Source organism: Apodemus sylvaticus, chromosome 11 (genome assembly GCF_947179515.1).
Source record: "Apodemus sylvaticus chromosome 11, mApoSyl1.1, whole genome shotgun sequence".
Lineage (NCBI taxonomy): Eukaryota > Metazoa > Chordata > Mammalia > Rodentia > Muridae > Apodemus > Apodemus sylvaticus.
This window is the reverse complement of record NC_067482.1, coordinates 44028485-44047104: the sequence shown is the minus strand read 5'-3', so window position 1 is coordinate 44047104 and position 18620 is coordinate 44028485. Positions and strand designations below refer to the sequence as shown.

Genomic DNA, 18620 nt, shown 5'->3' with positions numbered 1-18620 from the left:
CCAAAAATGTGGCAGAGGAAGGCCTTGTTGGGCATCAGTGGGAGGAATGGTCCTTGGTCAGGTAAAGGCTCAACAGAGGCCCCAACAAAGGGAAACCGAGGGGGGGAAGAGGGAGTGTGTTGGGTGGAGAGGCATATATGTGGAGGCAGGGGGAGGGAAGAAGGGGAGGGGTTGGGGTCTTAGGGGAGGGGGATATCAGGAAAGGTTTTATCATCGGCAATGTAAATGAAGACGATATTCAATTAAAAAAAAAAGAAGTCAGATGCGAGATAGACTGGGGAGGGCAACGTTTCGTGTTGAAGCAAAGGGGACAGACTTCAGTAGACTTAGCAAATATCTGTGCTGTTCACAGCCAGGACCACACAGAGAGACCTTGTCTCAAAAACAAAACCAAAAACCCAATAACTACTTTTTGGAGTTCAAGGGAACCTTTCCAGAGTCACAAGTGTTTAAAACAAGGTGGTATAGGCTTGTGGAACAAATACTGTGTCATCTTAGCATGCTTAAATGCTGAGAAACTACATATCCTGAGAGTTAAGGGGGCCTTGGGTCTGTTTGCTGGAAACCCAAACAGTTCATTAAAAAAAAAAAAAAAAAATCAAAGACAACAATTTGCCAGCAGATGGCTCCCTGAATCCAGTTTATAATGAAACATGTTTGGCCCTAGTAACAAATCTTATTGAGGGTTTTTATTGTCTAGTTTAGATTGATCAGTTTTTCATGGGATTTTTATTTAGTTCTATACAAACGTTAAATAGACCTTCCCACCATTTCACACCCACTTCAGGATCCTTAGCGCTTGGTGTCACTAACATGCCTCTGGGCACGTAGAGCTATTTACTTGCTTTTTCTTCTTTATGGGTCTATGATGTATTTTGACCCTATGCAGCCTCCGTACCCCTCTCTTGTTCCCCTCCACTCTCCCTGGGACCCTTCCTTCCTAATGTTTCTCCGATGGTTCAATACATGTATATATGATGTGTAATGACCAAATCAGGATAACTAGGATTTCATTTCTTCTTTTTTCTCTTTTTCTTTTCTTTTCTTTTTTTCTTTTTTTTTCTTTTTTTTTTTTTTTTTTTTTTTTTTTACCATTTACGTTTGTAGTCTAAGCCTCTCTTCTCATTCTTCTCCAGTGCATAACACTTGTGTATAGGATAGTTACCCTGTTGTGCTGCAGAATCTGAAATGCACCCTGCCTGGAACATAACATGATATGGCTCTGTCCATTTTTGTGCAAATGGAAGGGTTTCCTGCAGTCTGATCACATCCCATGGTGTGTGTGTGTGTGTGTGTGTGTTGGGGGTAGGGGGAATCTCATCTTCTTTTTGGTTTCATTTTCCTTTTTCTGCATCACATCTTCTTTATTCAGCCACATGATCCTTAAACTTAAAATTCAAGTGAAGAATAAATAATAACTTAATTTTTCATGTTTCCTCTGTGTAGTTATAAACATAATTAAATGCTAGGACAGTGTATAATAAGCTGTGACCTTTCACAAGGGAATCCTGTGTCTATTGGAGTATACATGCTGAATATTAGGGCAAGGGTCTTTATTAAATATCATATCATACCTTTTTCATACAGTGAATAAAATGCAGATGCCAGAATATTTTGACTTTTTAAAAGCAAAACATAGCCAGGAGATATAGCTCAGTGGGTAGAATGTTTGTCCACCATGCATGAAGCTCTGGGGTCTTTCTCTGTGGTGACAAACCTGTAATCTCAGCATTTGGGAGGATTGAGGCAGAAGGATGAGAAATTCAAGGCTGTTCTCAGCAACAAAGCTCAAGGCCAGCCTAGGTCGGCTACAGCCAGCCCTGCCTCAAAGGCCAGCCTAGCCGACAGCAAACCCAAAGGAAAGGATAAGGGAACACCGTGTAGGACCAGCGCTTCCAATGACACTATTGATCAGTAGAAGTTTTAGGCTTGCCACGATTAGCCTTGCTAAAGGAACGCATTTTTAATTTATTGGGTTTTGTACATACAGGATATTCTCTGTAGTACTTTGTTGGGTTATAAGATAATCCCACAGCTTATTGGTATTTATCTTATATTTCTGTGTCCCGGGTTATCTCTTCCTCTTAACCCATGCCTTTAAAAATAAATCTGTTGGACATGTGAAGAAAAAAAAGGGGGACAAAAAGTGCTATAATGGAAATTAACCACGTGCTGGGCGAGTGGCACATACCTTAACCTCCTCACTCAGGAGGCAGAGGCTGGATCTCTGTGAGTTCCAAGCTACAAGGTAAGACCCTGGCTCAAACAAAACCAAAAACCAATGCACTTTGCCATGATGCTGCCTACTGCAGACTCACAGGAGGAGAGATACAGAAGGCGTCTGTGACCTTGCCTCCACGCAGCCCACTCACCTCCTTAGAAAAGTAACAGCCTGGAAGTCATGAAGATTGTAAGAATGCTCAAGTATACTTCTTTACACTTCCTGGCTTCCTGTGGAGGTGAGGAGTGGGGAGAAGTCACCATTGTTGAAGGGGCTGGGCCACTGGGGTTTGACCATGCTCCTGCGAGTGAGTGGGCAGCCCAGACTGGAGTTGTTTTCCTCCTCCAACTTCTCCTCCTCCTCTTCCTCTTCTTTTTCTCCTCTTCCTCTTTGTCTTCTATTTTTTTTGGGGGGGAAGGAAGTCACCAAGGTGGAAGGGAAGACCTGGGAGGACTGGGAAGTGAGTGTAATTGCTGTGCATTATGTGAAATCCCCAAATAATAAAAATCTTACATTAGGAAAAAAAAAAACCAAATAGTGCTACTTTCAAGAATCAATAGTAAGTTGAGGCCTGGTGTCTAAGAGGACCCAAGTTAAGCTCTTTGCTTCTCTCTCATATTCCTCCGGCCTTCCATAGCAAGCACCAGTGGAACCGGACATAGCTTTCTTTATTCTGTGTGCATGTGTGTTCTGCCCGTGTGTGTGTGTCTGTGTGAGGGTGTCAGATCCCTGGAACTGGAGTTACAGGCAATTGAGAGCTGCCATGTCAGTACCGGGAATTGAACCCGGTTCTTCTGGAAGAACAGCCAGTGCTCTTAACCACTGAGCCATCTCTCCAGCTCCTGGACATAGTTTTCTACATCCACATGAAGTTTAAGCAAGTAATCAAACAATACATGGATAAACTATACTAGTATTCTCAGTCAAATGTAAGGAATGCTAATAGATAAATATTTCAAATAGTCTACCTCCTGAGGGAAACCATTCTTTAGGTTCCTTTAGCAGGCAGAAAGCCCGAGCTGTCTCATTTTGAATTCTGTCTCATCTCCACCTTAATGTTCTGATCATGTTACAGAGTGTGATTTAGACAAAGACTACCTATTTTTCTTACCCAACTTTCACAGCAACTGAATGCACAGACTTATTGCTATGGTTACCCGTTTGTGCTGTACACTGAAATGTAATATGTTTTTCCGTAGCCTTCACTTCCAGTACATCAAGTCCACAATGAGGCCATAAACCAGAAGAGCTAAGGAAGCAGGGCTATAATCATTTACACACATGATTAAAATAACTAGTAACCATGACTTTACTAACACAGCTACTTGCCTAAGCCCTGCTCAGGGAGGTTTTCCTTATTCAATGCCATTTTCAGAACAGCCAAGCGACACACTGAGCTACCATATAAAAACAAGTTGCTCAAACTATGTTCTGAAAGACTTAAAAGTTTATAGCTATTTAGTGTCTCACATTCCCTACAGATTGGACTGTATGCTGTGTGATAGATACATAGTAAAACATACCATGACTTCCAAGCCACCTTCCATATTTGTGATCTCTGCTCAGCATCTTAGAAAAAAGAGGTAGGTAATAAAATGAAAATAAAGATCTAGCAGAACTATTATAGAGTGAGTGGGTTTTTTTTTAATATCTAGAAAGAGAGAAGAAAGTCAATATAGGTATGTACACAAATATCTATAATAAAAAATCAAAGGTGCCAAAATATCGCGTTAGTGACAGCAGGTCCCTGGTCCTGCGTGTGGGTTGGCTTTCTGCTTTCAGTGCTGAACACAATGACAATTGCAAAGTAAGATTAGTAGATACTTGTTTATATCACGGGAAAGAGGTGTGCACACAACAGAAAAACTCTTTTCTTTCATTATGAAGTTCCCCTCCCCCCCCACCCCCCCCCCCCACCCCGCCTTCTCTGACAGGAATAGTTCCCTTGAGTTTTTCATTTCCCAGCCTTTGTTATTAAGCGTGCTCTGTGACTAATTCTGGACTGGAAACCAAGCAAAGCAATGTGTGCATCTTTCTCGCCTTGTCCTTGGAAGGCATGGGCGTCGTCTTCCTCCCTCTTCTCCCCTTTGTTACTGCCTGCAAGTGGACTTGGGATGAGCCACCTTACACTAACTTGATACAGACATAGGCGGAGCCCAGGTCCCTGATGACTGAGTGTAGTAGAGTCAGACCAAGAAGATGAGGATGGGGTGGGGGGTGGGGGAGATGATTAAGACAGGGTCTCACTATGTGATCTGCCCTGGGACTTCCTGTACAGACCAGGCTGGGCTCACGGACATCTGTCTGCCTCTGCCTCCTAAGTGCTGAGATTGAAGGCCCAACAAGGGTCAAGCCAGTGCCAACAGGGTCAACTTTCCATTGGGTTTAAGTTCTTTTGGATCTCTGGCTCAGCAACTAAATTTACATTCCAACACAGGAAAATGTCAAAAAAGGACAAGTTTCAAGGATTTTGTAGGAGTTTACCAGGTAGACGAAAAGGACTTTTCAAGGCAAAGATTTTTGTCATGGGAGTGCAGGCCTCTGATCCTAGCACTAGGGAGGGAAGCAGAAAAATCAGGATCTGAGTTTGGAGTTGGGAGAGGGGGCACCACTGGGAAGAGAGAGAAAGGGAGGGAAGGCCAAGGTAGAGGGAAGAAAGGGAAAGAAGAGGGCCCTGATCCTGCAAAGGCTTGATCCAGCATTGTAGGGGAGTACCAGGACAGAGAAAAGGGAGGGGGAAAGATAGGAGAATGGATGGAGAGAAGAGGACTTATGGGACATATGGGGGGGGGGGACTGGGAAAGGGGAATGAATTTGGAATGTAAACAAAGAATATAGAAAATAAAAAAATATATATACAAAAAAAATAAAAGTAAAAATAAAGGGAAACCACAATGGGAAGCAATAACACACACACACACACACACACACACACACACATACACACACACGAGGAGTGTGTAGGTGAGCTTAAAGATCCCAGACAATTAAAGTAACAGGGGCCACCTACCAGAAGACCTTGCCTTTCTCAAAGGTTTACTGAGTTAGTAAGATACTGCCTGGCAGATGCAGGAGTCCTCCATGCCTTGGCCTTTGGGCTAATTGCACAGGGATTACAAGAGTTACAAAAAAAAAGCAAAATCTTGAGTCCGATGTTCAGACTCAGAATCCATCTGCTTTTTAATGGGACTTCTTCGGGTGCCTGAGAGTTAAACCGCTGAACCACGCCACCTACTTCAAAATATCTCTAAGTGTTTAATGAAGGAGACCAAGCCAGAGCGCTCCGGAACCCCGGCCTGAACTTTCAAGAGGGTCTGAAAGGCTGTCACCCGCCAGCTAGAGTACAAGAAACTGGTGAAGAGTCACTTCTACCAGATCCCACTGGGAAAGCCTGGCGCCTAGCCACCCCTCCTCCCCCGTTGCCATGGAGATCCGGGCACCCTGCGGGACCCGCCCACTTCTCTGAGAGACTTGGCGGAAATTTCCGCATCCAGGGTCCAGTGTGGACCCAGCTCCTTGCTCCCTGCTGCCATACCCACTAGGGCTACCGAACGAGCTCCGGGGCGGTCACAAGAAGCGTCCCCCCAGGGACTCAGAGCCCCACTTTTTTTTCAGGGACCCCGAGAGAGAGAGCGGAGGGCCCGACCTGAGTAGTGTCCCCCGGAGCGTGCGTGCCCCGAGGAGGAGGCAGCGTGTCCCTCAGGGACCCCGAACGTAGCTGGCGCGGGCGCCGAGCGCTTTCCCCCAGCCCGAACCCGGCGGGTGGTGTGGCTGCACTTGAACCAAACGGCCTCCGCGGGCCGCCGCCTCCCGGGGCTCCCGAGGGCCTCTTACCGCCTCCATCGCCCCAAGTGCAGAGTCTGCCGCGTCTTCAGCCCCAGAGCCCCGGGAAACATCCCAACCCCAGAGAAGGGCGGATTCACGGAGAAGGTGATAGGACCTTTACTCTCGGGGATGCTGAGGAGGCGGGGATAGGGGGACCTAGTGGGTCTGTCCTGAATAGGCTGTGTCAAAATTCTCTCTGGAGTGGTGGTGGTGGTGGTGGTGGTGGTGGTGGTGGTGGTGGTGGTGGTGGTGGTGGTGAGGTTCTCCGGCTGACCCTTCCATCCCCAAGTGCACATTTTCCTTGCAATTCGAAGTATGGGATGTTTTGATGGGCTAGTACATGCCTTGTCCCTAGGTCACAAGAAAGGGGCCATCAAGAGAGGTGCTATCGAAACAGAGATTTACCAAGACAACCTTTTCTTTTCTCAGAGACGATGCTTAAGACGACAAGGATAGCGATCTCCCTGGGTCACCTGAATTGAACTTGAAACTTGAGTTATTGACATCAGGGGCAAACATGCTGGACCCGAAGAGTGAAATGGACTTTTTTGACCAAGAAAATATGGAGGAGATCTCCCAACTCGCTTCCCTGGAGATGTCAGGGGATGTAGTCGTCAAGGGAAAATCTTCAACTGTCGTCCTAGAAAAACCCAGCTACCCAGACTCCGTGTACGTTATGGCGGCGAACATTTTTCAGGGTATTCGAATCCAAAGGTCGCCAGACAAAGTCATAATAAATTACGGAAATGAACCCCTGCAGTCGTCTTTGCTCCACACCGAGGATGAATCTTTTCAGCGTTTGTCCTATGAGCTGGCTTTCAGTACCCTGAAGTGTGAGTAATACCAGTTCTGAAGGTCAGCGCTAAAAGAAAATAGCCAAGCCAGGCATGGTGGAGATTGCTCAGTTCAAGGCCAACCAGGCCGCAGTGAGATTTTGTTTCAGGAGGGAGGGGGTGTGGGAGGGGTGTGAGGGGGGGTGGGGATGGAGGGAGGCGAGGAGAAGGGGGCACATTGGAGGAGAAAACAAGGAAATTAATGGAATGAAGAATGCAGTCTAGCCCTTCAAACGTGTCATCTTTTAGTCATGTGTGTATCTCTGGCTAATTACAGCAGTAAAAATGAAGGAGTCCTAAGGGAAGCTAGAGAGTTTTCCTGCACTTGTCCTCAGATAGGTATAGGGCAGTCACTAAAATGAACAGGAGACAGCATGGTTGTGTAGGCCTGTAGTCCCAGCTGCTGAGCCTTGAGGATTTGGAGTTCCAAGACTGGATGGGCTATAGAGCCAGGCCCTTCTCAGAAGGAAAAAGAAAAGAACATCGACGGAACCAGGGAACAACCCCATTAATGGGAAGAGCAGGAATCTACACTTTAATCATTCCTCCCGCCCCCTCCCCCACGTAGCTTCACCATTTCTTGCATATTTACACCTTGTATTTTAAGTTCGTGAGGCGTGACGAATTCAAGGGAGATGGTGGAGAGACCGAAGAAGAAAAGTAGTCTTTAAACAGTAAATACACAACTAAGTCAACCCAGTCAAGATTATTCAATTATTAGCCAACAGCTTTAATTCTGAGTACCAAATTTACGTAGGATTCTCCTTTCTATTTTGTCTCCAAAGTGCTAGACTCAAAAAAAAAATTTCTAGAGTTCCTTCGTGGTAGTTAGCTGCCAACTCCTAAGTGTAAAGATAACTGCAGATAGGACATAACCAGATATTGCTACTATGAGGAGAGCTGTCCAAGTATATATATTATATATGCATATTTTCTATATAAAGCATATATGTGTGTGTGTTTCTTTGTAGATTTATTTTCATTTTATCTATATGGGTGTCAAGGTTCTATTACCTGCCCAAAACATGGAATACATCAAATACAATGAAGTATAGCTATTATTTAAATTGATATTTCAGAGTAAGAATATTAAATAACTTTAGATATCTAAAGTTAATGCTTCCTGCACAATGAAGAAGGCACTTAGAGGTAACTGCTTTTGCAAGAGTCCTGAAAACCGTGTCACACCGGCAAAATCATGCCCTGTTCTCCCTCATTCCGCCCTGTGATTTTACAGCAACTCCAGTGGGCAATGTTTTAGAGCCCACAGGCACCTTCCACATCAGAAGTCTGTCACGCTCATAGAAATCACAGTTTCTGTGACAAACAGATTTTCTCTATGAATGAAATGAGAGTATTACTTTGTCTTTAAAGCTGGTGGCTTAAATACGTTAATGTTTCTCAAAAGATTTCCTATGAAAATTATAGTCTTCTTTGATTTTCTCATTTTCCAAATTAAGATTGAAGCCCACCGTCTACAGTATCACTAAGGGTTTTTGTTTTTGTTTTTTCACGAATGGGTTAAGCTAAGGCTTACTTTCCGTTTGCCATATTAAAACTTACATGATGTTTATAGTTTAAGGGTATCAAAAAATACTCACAAACCTAGGGAAGGGTTGGAATTATGTTTACCAGTTTTCCCCTGGCATCTGTGGAGTCGTTTCTCTGTTCTTTGCCATTTGGACTACTGTCCTTACACTGACTCTTGTCAACTCCCGTCATCTCAGTCTTAAACTAAATATCTCATTTGTGCCTTCATTAGTGAGTTTTACCAGATACTTAAGTTAAAATTATGTCTCATCAAAGATGTGCAAAAGAATAGAGGAAGAGAAACACTTCCCATCGTAAGGCTAGCAAACGTAACATCAGCAAGAACGTCAACGGAAGCTAACCTCTCTCATAAGCGGAGCAAAAACCCAGAACAAATTATTAATACTTAATAATTAGTACAACATGTCAGCAATACTTAAAACTGAAAAGGAAAAGGTTGTTTTAACGTTTTAAATATTTTCATGCACATGGTTGTGCATATGGTGCCGTCGGAGGCAGGAAGAGGGCACCAGATTCCCTTGGAAATGGAGTTTACAGCCAGTTGCGAGTCTCAATTTGGGTCCTGTGAATCGAACCAGGATCCTCTGGAAGAGCAGCCAGTGCTCTTAAGTGCCCAGCCACCTCTCCAGCACCCCCTCCCCGACAGTTTAATATTATTAGTTATATCTTCTTTAATGTCTTTCAAAGGTCTTACATTTGAAAGGTTAGAATTCCTTTATGACTACTTTAATTTTTCAGACAGTGCTTTGAATCTGTGTAGAACCTGAGCTGTAAGAGTGTAGGATTTATGAACATTATAACTGTCTCATCTTGCTGTTGTGATTATGATTTATTAGCAGTTGAGGTGTACTTTAGATAGGAAAATAATGTCACAACATTACTTAGAAAGTGTATTTAATTTAAAGTCTTTCTTTTCAGATTTGATATTTTGGGTAGCAGGCTTTTCCCTTGTCTTTCAGATCAAGATATTTTGGAAAGTATATTAATAGATAGCTATATCTTCTCAAGTACCACAATCGTAAGTAAACAACTTTTAGAATTAGTTGGCCTCATTATGTTGAGAAGCACACAAACCCCCTCGGATCTAAATAATAGTTTGCATCATGTTGAGACTTCTTTAAAATATACATTCTTTTCTACTTCTAAGACTTGCATTTAGACTCTCACCCTGTCATTTTGACTCATATACTTCAAATTGTCTTTTTTGAGGTTTTTCCTCTCAAACTACATATTTTTTCTTTAGAAGGCCTTCTCTATTTCTAAATCTAACCATACTGTGTAAAAAAATTATCATGTTCTTATTCTGTTATGAAAAATAACAGGATATAGATATTGCTATTAACCATATTCACTCTCCTGTTTGGGGGATCAAACCCAAGGCTTGCTCATATGCCGCAAGCATTCTACTCTGAGTTATATCTCGAGCCCTTGGACATTGTCTCTTTAGTTCTCTTCATGTGTGTCTCCCCTTGGTAGGCAGATCGGTTGAACAGTCTTATTGTTGTGATGCTGTATGATTTCCAAGACAGAAAATTTCAGCCCCGTGTCCTTCCCGATGATGAAGAGACCATACCAGAAGTCCAAGAAGTCGAGAATCTTCTAAACAGGTAAAAAGGACATTCATATGAAACCAATGTTAGCATTTTGATTTATGAAATGTTTATGTAATATAATTTATAGATATCTATGTCTCAAAACTTTATGGAAAAATATGCTTTCAGTTCCTTTGCAAATAGTCATGAATAGTTTAAATATCTAACTTTAAATCAGATTCTTGTAAGATGCTGAACTGTATGAGCCAACATATAATAAACATGTGGGAAGTCATTACAAAGGTCTAATAGTTTTAATATATGTATAAGCAAAATTTAATTGGAAACAACTACTTTGTTTCCTTACTTATCAGCCTTTTAAAAAGATCTAACATGTAACACATGAGAAATTCTAACACTTTCCAAGAATTCACTGTTCTGCCAAATTGAAAAAAAAATCTTAAGCTTGTGTGTTAAGCACAAACTACTGTGTTTTAGTTTCTTCTTTATCCTAAATATCAACAGAAGAGTGCCATGGGGCTAAGCCCCTATGTCAAAGGGTGCTTAGGGAAGATAACAGATTACTCATGACGTTAGAATTGGACATATAGTCAGTGGTCAGTGCATGATAAATATTACTGTGTTAATGGTATTGTGCGTTACGTCCTGAAGGTGTCCCCAGAATTCAGATGCGGAAAATGTAATTCTCATGTGGCAGTGTTGGGATGCAGTGCCTAGTGAGGGGTGCTTTAATCATGAGGGCTTGGAGTGTGTGTGTGTGTGTGTGTGTGTGTGTAGATGGGTGCATACCTGTGAAGGTTATCGGTCAGTTTCAGATGCCTTCCTTAATGACTCCGTTCCTTATTTTAAGACATGGGATGCCTCACGGACCCTGGAGCTCACAGATATGGTAAAAGTGGTTAGGCCAGCAAGCCCCAGCAATCCTCCTGCCTCTGCTTGCTGAGCATTAGAATTACAGGCAAGGGATGTTGCATCTAGCTTTTTTATGTGGGTGCTGGGGAGGTTTGAACTTAGGTCCTCATGTCCAGACAAAATGCAATTTATCTACTCAGCCATCTTCCTGTCCCCATTTTTTCTCCCTTTGAAATGGGTTCTCCTGTAGCCGGGAGTAGCTTGGAACCGCTTACATAGCTGAGAATGACTTTGAACTTTTGATTCTCCTGCTACCATCTCCCAAATGCTGGGGTCACAGGCTTATACGGGCACCACGGAAAATGTAGTCATTCGGAGTCATTGAAGGTTAGGTAGAAGTTGGAGTGTAGTCCAGTAGAAATGTGCTTCCCTTGCATGTCTAAGGTCCTGAGTTCAATCCTCAGCACTACAAAAACACGTATCTGGGTGAATTTCTACTCTTTGACTCTTTTCTGCCACAGCTGTGACCCCTGGACTTCCCAGCAGAAATAAGCTCTGTTCTTTATAAATTACCTACTTTCTGGTTCGGAGATGGATGCAGCAGCATGCTATGGAGTAGCCTTGACTTTGTCTTCTTGCGCTTTGCTGGGTCTCTCTTTGATATAGTCGGGCATTAAGAAATTCTCATGAGCCGGGCGGTGGTGTAATCCCAGCTCTCTGGGAGGCAGAGGCAGCGGATTTCTGAGTTCGAGGCTAGCCTGGTCTACAGAGTGAGTTCCAGGACAGCCAGGGATACACAGAGAAACCCTGTCTCGAAAAAAAACCAAATCCAAAATACCAAAAAATTAATTAAATAAATAAATAAATAAATAAATAAATAAATAAAAGAAAAAGGAAAAAGAAAAAGAAAAGGAAAAAAAAAAGAAATTCTCACCATTACAACGTAGTCTCAGACTGGCTAATGGGAGCTCAGGTTGGCGGAGTGAGCCAGGAAAACCACAGCACTCCAAGAAAAACCAATATGTGATCTCATCAGCGACAGACTAGGTGACAGCACTAGCCAAGGCCTGGCTTATGAAGCCAGAGAGATCAGAAGGTATTACAGTGTAATTAAGGATTTCTGGCCAGGCAGTGGTGGCGCATGCCTGTAATCCCAGCACTTGGGAGGCAGAGGCAGGTGGATTTCTGAGTTCGAGGCCAGCATGGTCTACAGAGTGAGTTCCAGGACAGCCAGGGCTACACAGAGAAACCCTGTCTCAAGAAAACCACACACACACACACACACACACGGGGTTTCTGAATATAAAGGCAAGATTTAGAATAGAAGCCAACACACAGAAATCCTATAAGCCAAAAGGACTTAGAAAAATGTATTCTAGAAAGTTCCTAAAGACTACAACTGCCAAACCAGACAAATACACCCAGTGTCTTATAGTGTTCTCCTATTGCATGACTAACCCCATGGCTGGGCCTTTCCACGACTTGCTCTTTGACTACCAAATGTTCATTTCTATCATTGCTATGATGAGATATCACAATCAAGGAAACTTATAAAAGAAAGCACTTTAATTGGAGGCTTGTTTACAGTTTCAGAGTGGGTTCCTGACCATCGTGGGAAGCAAGGCAGCAGGCAGGCGTGGTGCAGGGCAGTAGCTAAGACCTTACATCTTATCTGCAAGTTGGAGGCAGAAAGAGAGTGAAACTGGGCTTGCTGTGGGCTTTAGGTCTAGTGGAACATTCCATCCAAACACCACAAAACATACAGTCATCTCAGAAGTCCATTTAATGTTCTCTAAACTAGATCACACATTGGGAAACTATAGGAACATTGAAATAATGTTTTGTATTTGAAGCAGTCACAATAAAATTGGGAATAAGACAAGGTTTTAGCCCTCTCCACTCCTATTAACTATAGTACGCAAAGTCTTAGCTACAGTAGTAAAAGAGTAAAGACTACAAATAATAGGAAAAGAGGAAGTCAAATATACAAAAAGAGACCCTAAAGGCTTCACTAGAGGACCCCTAGACCTAATAAAATACTTTCAGCAAAGTTACAGGATACAGGATAAATACACAGAGATAGGAAGTGGATTTCCTATATACCAATGGCAAAACAGGGAAAGAAATCTGAAACAGTTCCCATTCATAATAGCATTAAAAAAACAAACAACAAACAAAAAAACCAAACCTAACCCAGAAGTGAGAAGACTTCTACAGTGAAATTTTTAAGACACTGAAGAAAAAAAATTGAAGAAGTCTCTAGAAGATGGGATGACCTTCCATGTTCATGAATTGATAGAAATTATATAATAATGGCCACCCTACCAAAAGCAATCTACCCAATAAATATAGACCCAACCAAAATTCCAGTGGTATTCTTCACAGAAATAGAAAAAAGCAATACTAAATTTCACCCAGAAACATGAGACTCTGGGTAGCCATAGCAAAATCCTGAGGAAAAAGAATATTGCTGGAAGTTATCACCATACTTGATTTCAAATTGTACTGTAGAACCACACAAATAAAAACAGTATGGCACTGTCACAAAACATGCATAGACCAGTGGACTAGGATTAAAGGCCCAGACATCTAGTTCATGCTACTCTGTAGAGCCTCCTGGCATTTGACAAATGCCAAACACGCACAGAAAAAAAAAAAAACAAAAAAACAAAAAAACAAACAAACAACAAAAAAAACAGGCTCTTCAACAAATGGTGCATGGGGAAACTGGATATCTACATGTTGAAAAATCAAACCAGATCCCCTTTTTTTATTCAGCACAAAAATCAAATCCAAGTGAATCAAGGAATTTAAGACCTGAAACTCCTAAACCACTAGAAGAAAAATTAGGGTGTACATGTCGAGATATAGATATACTTAAGAACTTTCTGAGGACTCTGATGGTTCAGAACTTAAGGCCAACATTCTACAATAGGACCTCATGAAATTAAAAAGCTTCTATATGGGAAAGGAAATTGCTAATCAGGTGAAGATGTAGCAGCAGAATAGGAGAAAAATCTTTGCTATTTATTTATCCAACAGAAGATCATAGACAAAGAACTAAAGACACCTAAATATTAAGAAAAACACCCACCCAATCATGAAATGGGCTTTGGAACTGAACAGATGAACAGAGTTTTCAAAAAGAAGAATAAAAACAGCATGCATATATATGTACATACATGTATATGTATAATATATATCATACCTTCTGTACCATCAAAGAAATGAGAATTAAAACTACTTTGAGATCCTATCTCACCCCAGTCAGAATGGCTATTATCAAGAAAACAAATGAAGGGCTAGAGGGATTGCTCAGTAGTTACAAGCAGTTGCTATTCTTGCAGAGGACCCTGGTTCAGCCCTCAGCACTCACACAACTGTGCACAACTGTCTACAACTCAGTCCAGAGGATCTGATGCCCTCTTCTGGGCTCTGTGGGAACTGCATGCATACACACTTGCACTTATATACATATCAGCAAAATACCGATAAAAATAATTAACTCTTTAAAAAGGAAACAAATGGCAATAAATTCGGGAGAGGATATGGAGAAGCTGGAACCACTGTTTACTCTTAGTGAATAGTTAAACCGGTGGTGCAGTATAAAGCCAAAGTGGAGGTTTCTCCAAAAGCTAAATAGACCTGCCATATGACCCAGCACATGCCCTGTGTTAACTCAGGGCATATGCCCCAAAGACTTGCTATATCATGACCGAGCTGCTTACACATCCAATAGACTGAGTGAAGTCAGCTAACCCAGGCCCAGATAGTCCGATTTCACATAACCTCGAGCTGCCTCCGAACTCCCATTTTTATTTTCCTTTCCTCTGAGTCTCTTTCAAGCTCTGCGTATCCCCCCATCTGAGGCATGTAGCTCAGAATTGGTAGGTACTTTCTGGCCTGAGGCTTCCTCTGCTCCGACCACTGACAACACATCTCCTCATGCTCCCATTACTCTTGGCTCCTTCCCACTCTTCCCTGTGTCTTAGCTGGAACTTAACTCCTATGAAATGTTTCTTGATTCCCATTCCTCTTATTACACCATAAAATGTTATCACACAATGATGTATGCCTTTGCTTGTTTATTAGTACTTAGGACATTTCCAAAGGTTCTTTGTTTGCTTGTCTCCTGTTCGACTCTGAACTTTGTATGTCTTCCTGGTCCATTCATTGTTTTCTGGAACTTAGACCAATGCCCTCAATATATACTAAGAAAACAGGTGTATCTGCTCAACAAAGTTGTTACTATTTCTCGACTTTTAAGCATCCCTCTCCTTTTCTGCACACACACACACACACATACATACACACAAGTTGCAACATCCTGTCCTTAAGAAAGGATGATTTGTTGTCCCTTCACTCTGGGGTTCTCTCCACCCTCTGCCCAGTAAATGTCTTGTGCTGTGTGTGTGTGTGTGTGTGTGTGTGTGTGTGTGTGTGTGTGTCCTGTCATGCAGTGTCTGGAGAACCCCTGCTCTCTGTCTTCTCTCCTCTGTGGTCTGGACATCGCTGTCCTTTACTAATTAACTTGAGAAATCCCTTTGGGACAGATATCAATATATTTCTTCTTAGCATGATTATTCTTTCTTTGTGTATCTCATAGCAAAAATCATATTGTGCCGGGACTGTTTCTCTGTCTTTTTCAGTACCAAGCTGCCAATTACTTAAGGATCAGAATCCCTTTTGGGGTGGGGATGGGGTAAAGGGAACACAGGGTATTCCTAAGTAGTGCTGGCTGGTTTGAATCTTGTCAGGTAGACCAAGCCTGCTTCAAATTTGCAAAGATCTTGTGTTTGCCTATCTGCTGCAGTCATTACAAGCAGATAGATGCCAAAAGAGGTCCGAATTATCTTTTTAGTCATTATAGGCCCAGGTCTCATCACAGTACTTAGTTAATAGTTGTAAAGGAATAAACGTATTAATTATAATATTTTCTTGACTAGCCTGACAAGTAAATTTTCATGGGTATCTTTGCAACATTCCTGTTCATTAGCTACTAATTACTAAAGTAATTATTTACTTGTATAGCTTAGAAAAGTTCCCTATCACCAAAAAACAAAAACAAAAACAAAAACAAAAACAAAAAACAAACCAAAAGCTGGGCGGTGGTGGCGCACACCTTTGATCCCAGCACTTGGGAGGCAGAGGCAGGCAGATTTCTGAGTTCGAGGCCAGCCTGGTCTACCGAGTGAGTTCCAGGGCTACACAGAGAAACCCTGTCTTGAAAAGCCAAAAAAATAAAAAAGACAAAGAAAAAGGTTGAACTCAGGTAATTTGATACAGAGGCCAGGCAGAGGAGAGAGAGCAGGAGTGGGAGGGGAAGAGAGAGAAGGGGGGAAGAAGGAGGGGAAGGGGAGAATGGGGAAGAGAGAGGGGTGAGTTCATGCATATTATGGGCTTGCAAAGAGTTATATATGTGACTAAGGATAGCCTTACGGGAGGGAGTGGTGGGGTACTGGCAGGAAGAGCTGGTTGAGGTTAAATTACTATATCTTAATACATTGTGATGAAGCTTAAAGATTGTGTTCTATGGCTAATTGAATTCACTTAAGGTTTAAGTTTTAGAATTATATTACTGTGTGTAATAGGGGTGCTGTACAGGTAAAGGAACCGACTGGGCAGCTTCAATAGCAGAACTCAATTGGATAGTTCACTCAGCAGTGTTTATTCTAGCAAACTTGACTAGGTTAGAATTTGGAGATAATCTTTTGATCAAAACACTCCATTATCACGTATCTGCCTAGTACTGTATAGAAGAGTAATCCATAATCTTTTTTTAAAAGATTTATTTATTTTTATTCTATGTAATAGTTGTCTTCAGACACCCCAGAAGAAAGCATCAGATCTCGTTATAGATGGTTGTGAGGCACCATGTGGTTGCTGGGATTTGAACTCAGGACCTTTGGAAGAGCAGTCAGTGCTCTTAACCACTGAGCCATTTCTCCAGCCCCAAATCCATAATCTTTATGTGTATTCTTTGGTGTGCATTGATGTACTGTCATTTTTAAGTGTCTCCTGCTATAGTTCTATCATATTTAGACATAAAATTAGATGCAACCAACTTACTGTAGCTCTAATAAGTGGACTGTCTGCCAACCCCTCCCTCCTCAGGTGTCCCGGGGAGCCTGCTAACTGAGGGGTTTGTCTTGGTGAGTGGATATGGAGTTTCGCCTAGGGAATCTGTTCTGAATGGCATAAGAGAAAGCAGCACCCAGTGCTTGGTGCTGAGGTGGTAACTGTGCAGCCCATTTATCAGCAAGTTCTGTATTCTGGTTTTGTTTGTTTGTTTGTTTGTATATTTTATGTTTTGTTTTATTTTGTTTTTTAATTAACACCAAGCAAACCTCAGCTTGCACTTGGGCTTTTTGTGACATGTTCCCCCTCCCCTTCATTTCATTAGATTCCTGCTGGGAAAGTTCTAAAAGAGCCACACACACAAAACAAACCCTGTCTGTACCCATTATACTGTTTTGGGTCTTCACAGTGACACTAATATTTTTCTTTCCTCTTGTTTGGGATTTTTGAGATATGGGATATTCAGAACTAAGCAGGATTTGATAGAGATTAATGAAATCTCTTGAGTGTTATCACCAATATAGTCTTGCCATCTTAGCATCACTAACCGGACTGTACTCTGCCTGCTACATGTTTGTCCTGGGCTAACTATTTTGGTTGGTATACACACAGTGACACTAAGGTAAGTGGGCTGCCTTTGCAGATGGGGAAACTGAGGCCAAGAGAGGGAGCAAGTGTCATTCTCAAGGTCATACAGCTGGTGAGTGACAGACCCTGCACTCTGTTCTGCTTCTGTTTCGTCTGGCCTGAAATTCTACACTCATTCCTTGAATGGTTTTCTCTTACTATTGATGTTGTGAATGGATATTTGAGGGGCGCATAACTATCCCGAGGCAGCAAAAAATATAACAGAAGATCAGGACTATTGGATTTCTATTTTTGTGCATCACAACTTTTTATCTTAGGCTTCCAAAGTTTGAAATGGAATGACAGACAAATTTGTTAAAATTCTAAATGTGATTTTTTTTTTTAACATTTCAAATGAAGAGTTGATAGTCTTGTTTCAAGTTCACGGGAATTCTGTCTCTAGCTTTAAGACAAAATTGGCTGCGGCGTTGGCGAGATGTCGAATCAAACACGATGCCCTCTCTATTTACCATATTCTGCCAGAGACAGTGAGGAAACAGGAACAGAGGGCCTCGACTTTGCCTCTTTATGCTTGGATAAACACTAGTAAAATAAGGTATGCATTTCAATTCAGCTCTTCACCCATATTTTAGAACCCCATCCTTTTAAGATAATGTAATAAAAAAAATTCTACCTTTCTAAGGGTTGAGGCCACATTTAGGGAAATGCTTAAAGTCATAGTTGAAGTTTAACTCTCACCATCAATCTGCTAAATTGTTGATAAAAATCATACCAACATGCTAACATTTTCTGGGTCTATCTTTTAGCTCTGCTAGAACTGTTTTATCAGATGCATTGTGCACAGTGATGTTTTCCATTGTCACAGCAACATGTATTAGTGTTAAATACATTTTAGTGCACCCTATTTGTAATTATGTTTATGTTTACAGCCTTGAAGAAGTCTATAGTAATTTGAGGAGAAAAGGTTATAATAAAGTCAAGTCTGTAACGCCTCTCAATGATAAAGTCTTTGCTATAGACCAGCACTGCTACAATGTCTTAATTTTTCCAGCTCATCTCAAAACAGACCTTTTAAACATAGATCTTATAAAAGACTATAAACTTGTTTTCCAGGTAAAC

The 18620-nt window shown here is 41.8% G+C and overlaps 1 protein-coding gene across 1 annotated transcript in view; it reads left to right on the top strand.

Moving 5' to 3' along the window:
- The first annotated feature begins 5792 nt into the window (after window positions 1-5792).
- The window catches only part of Nsun7 (NOP2/Sun RNA methyltransferase family member 7), a 34209-nt gene continuing 21381 nt past the window's right edge, over window positions 5793-18620 (top strand). Inside the window, exons 1-6 of the mRNA XM_052199530.1 lie at window positions 5793-6151; window positions 6476-6879; window positions 9390-9448; window positions 9907-10037; window positions 17944-18096; window positions 18431-18614. Of these exons, the coding sequence (XP_052055490.1) occupies window positions 6564-6879; window positions 9390-9448; window positions 9907-10037; window positions 17944-18096; window positions 18431-18614 (843 nt within the window). The 5' untranslated portion in view covers window positions 5793-6151; window positions 6476-6563. The remainder of the gene's footprint in view (window positions 6152-6475; window positions 6880-9389; window positions 9449-9906; window positions 10038-17943; window positions 18097-18430; window positions 18615-18620) is intronic.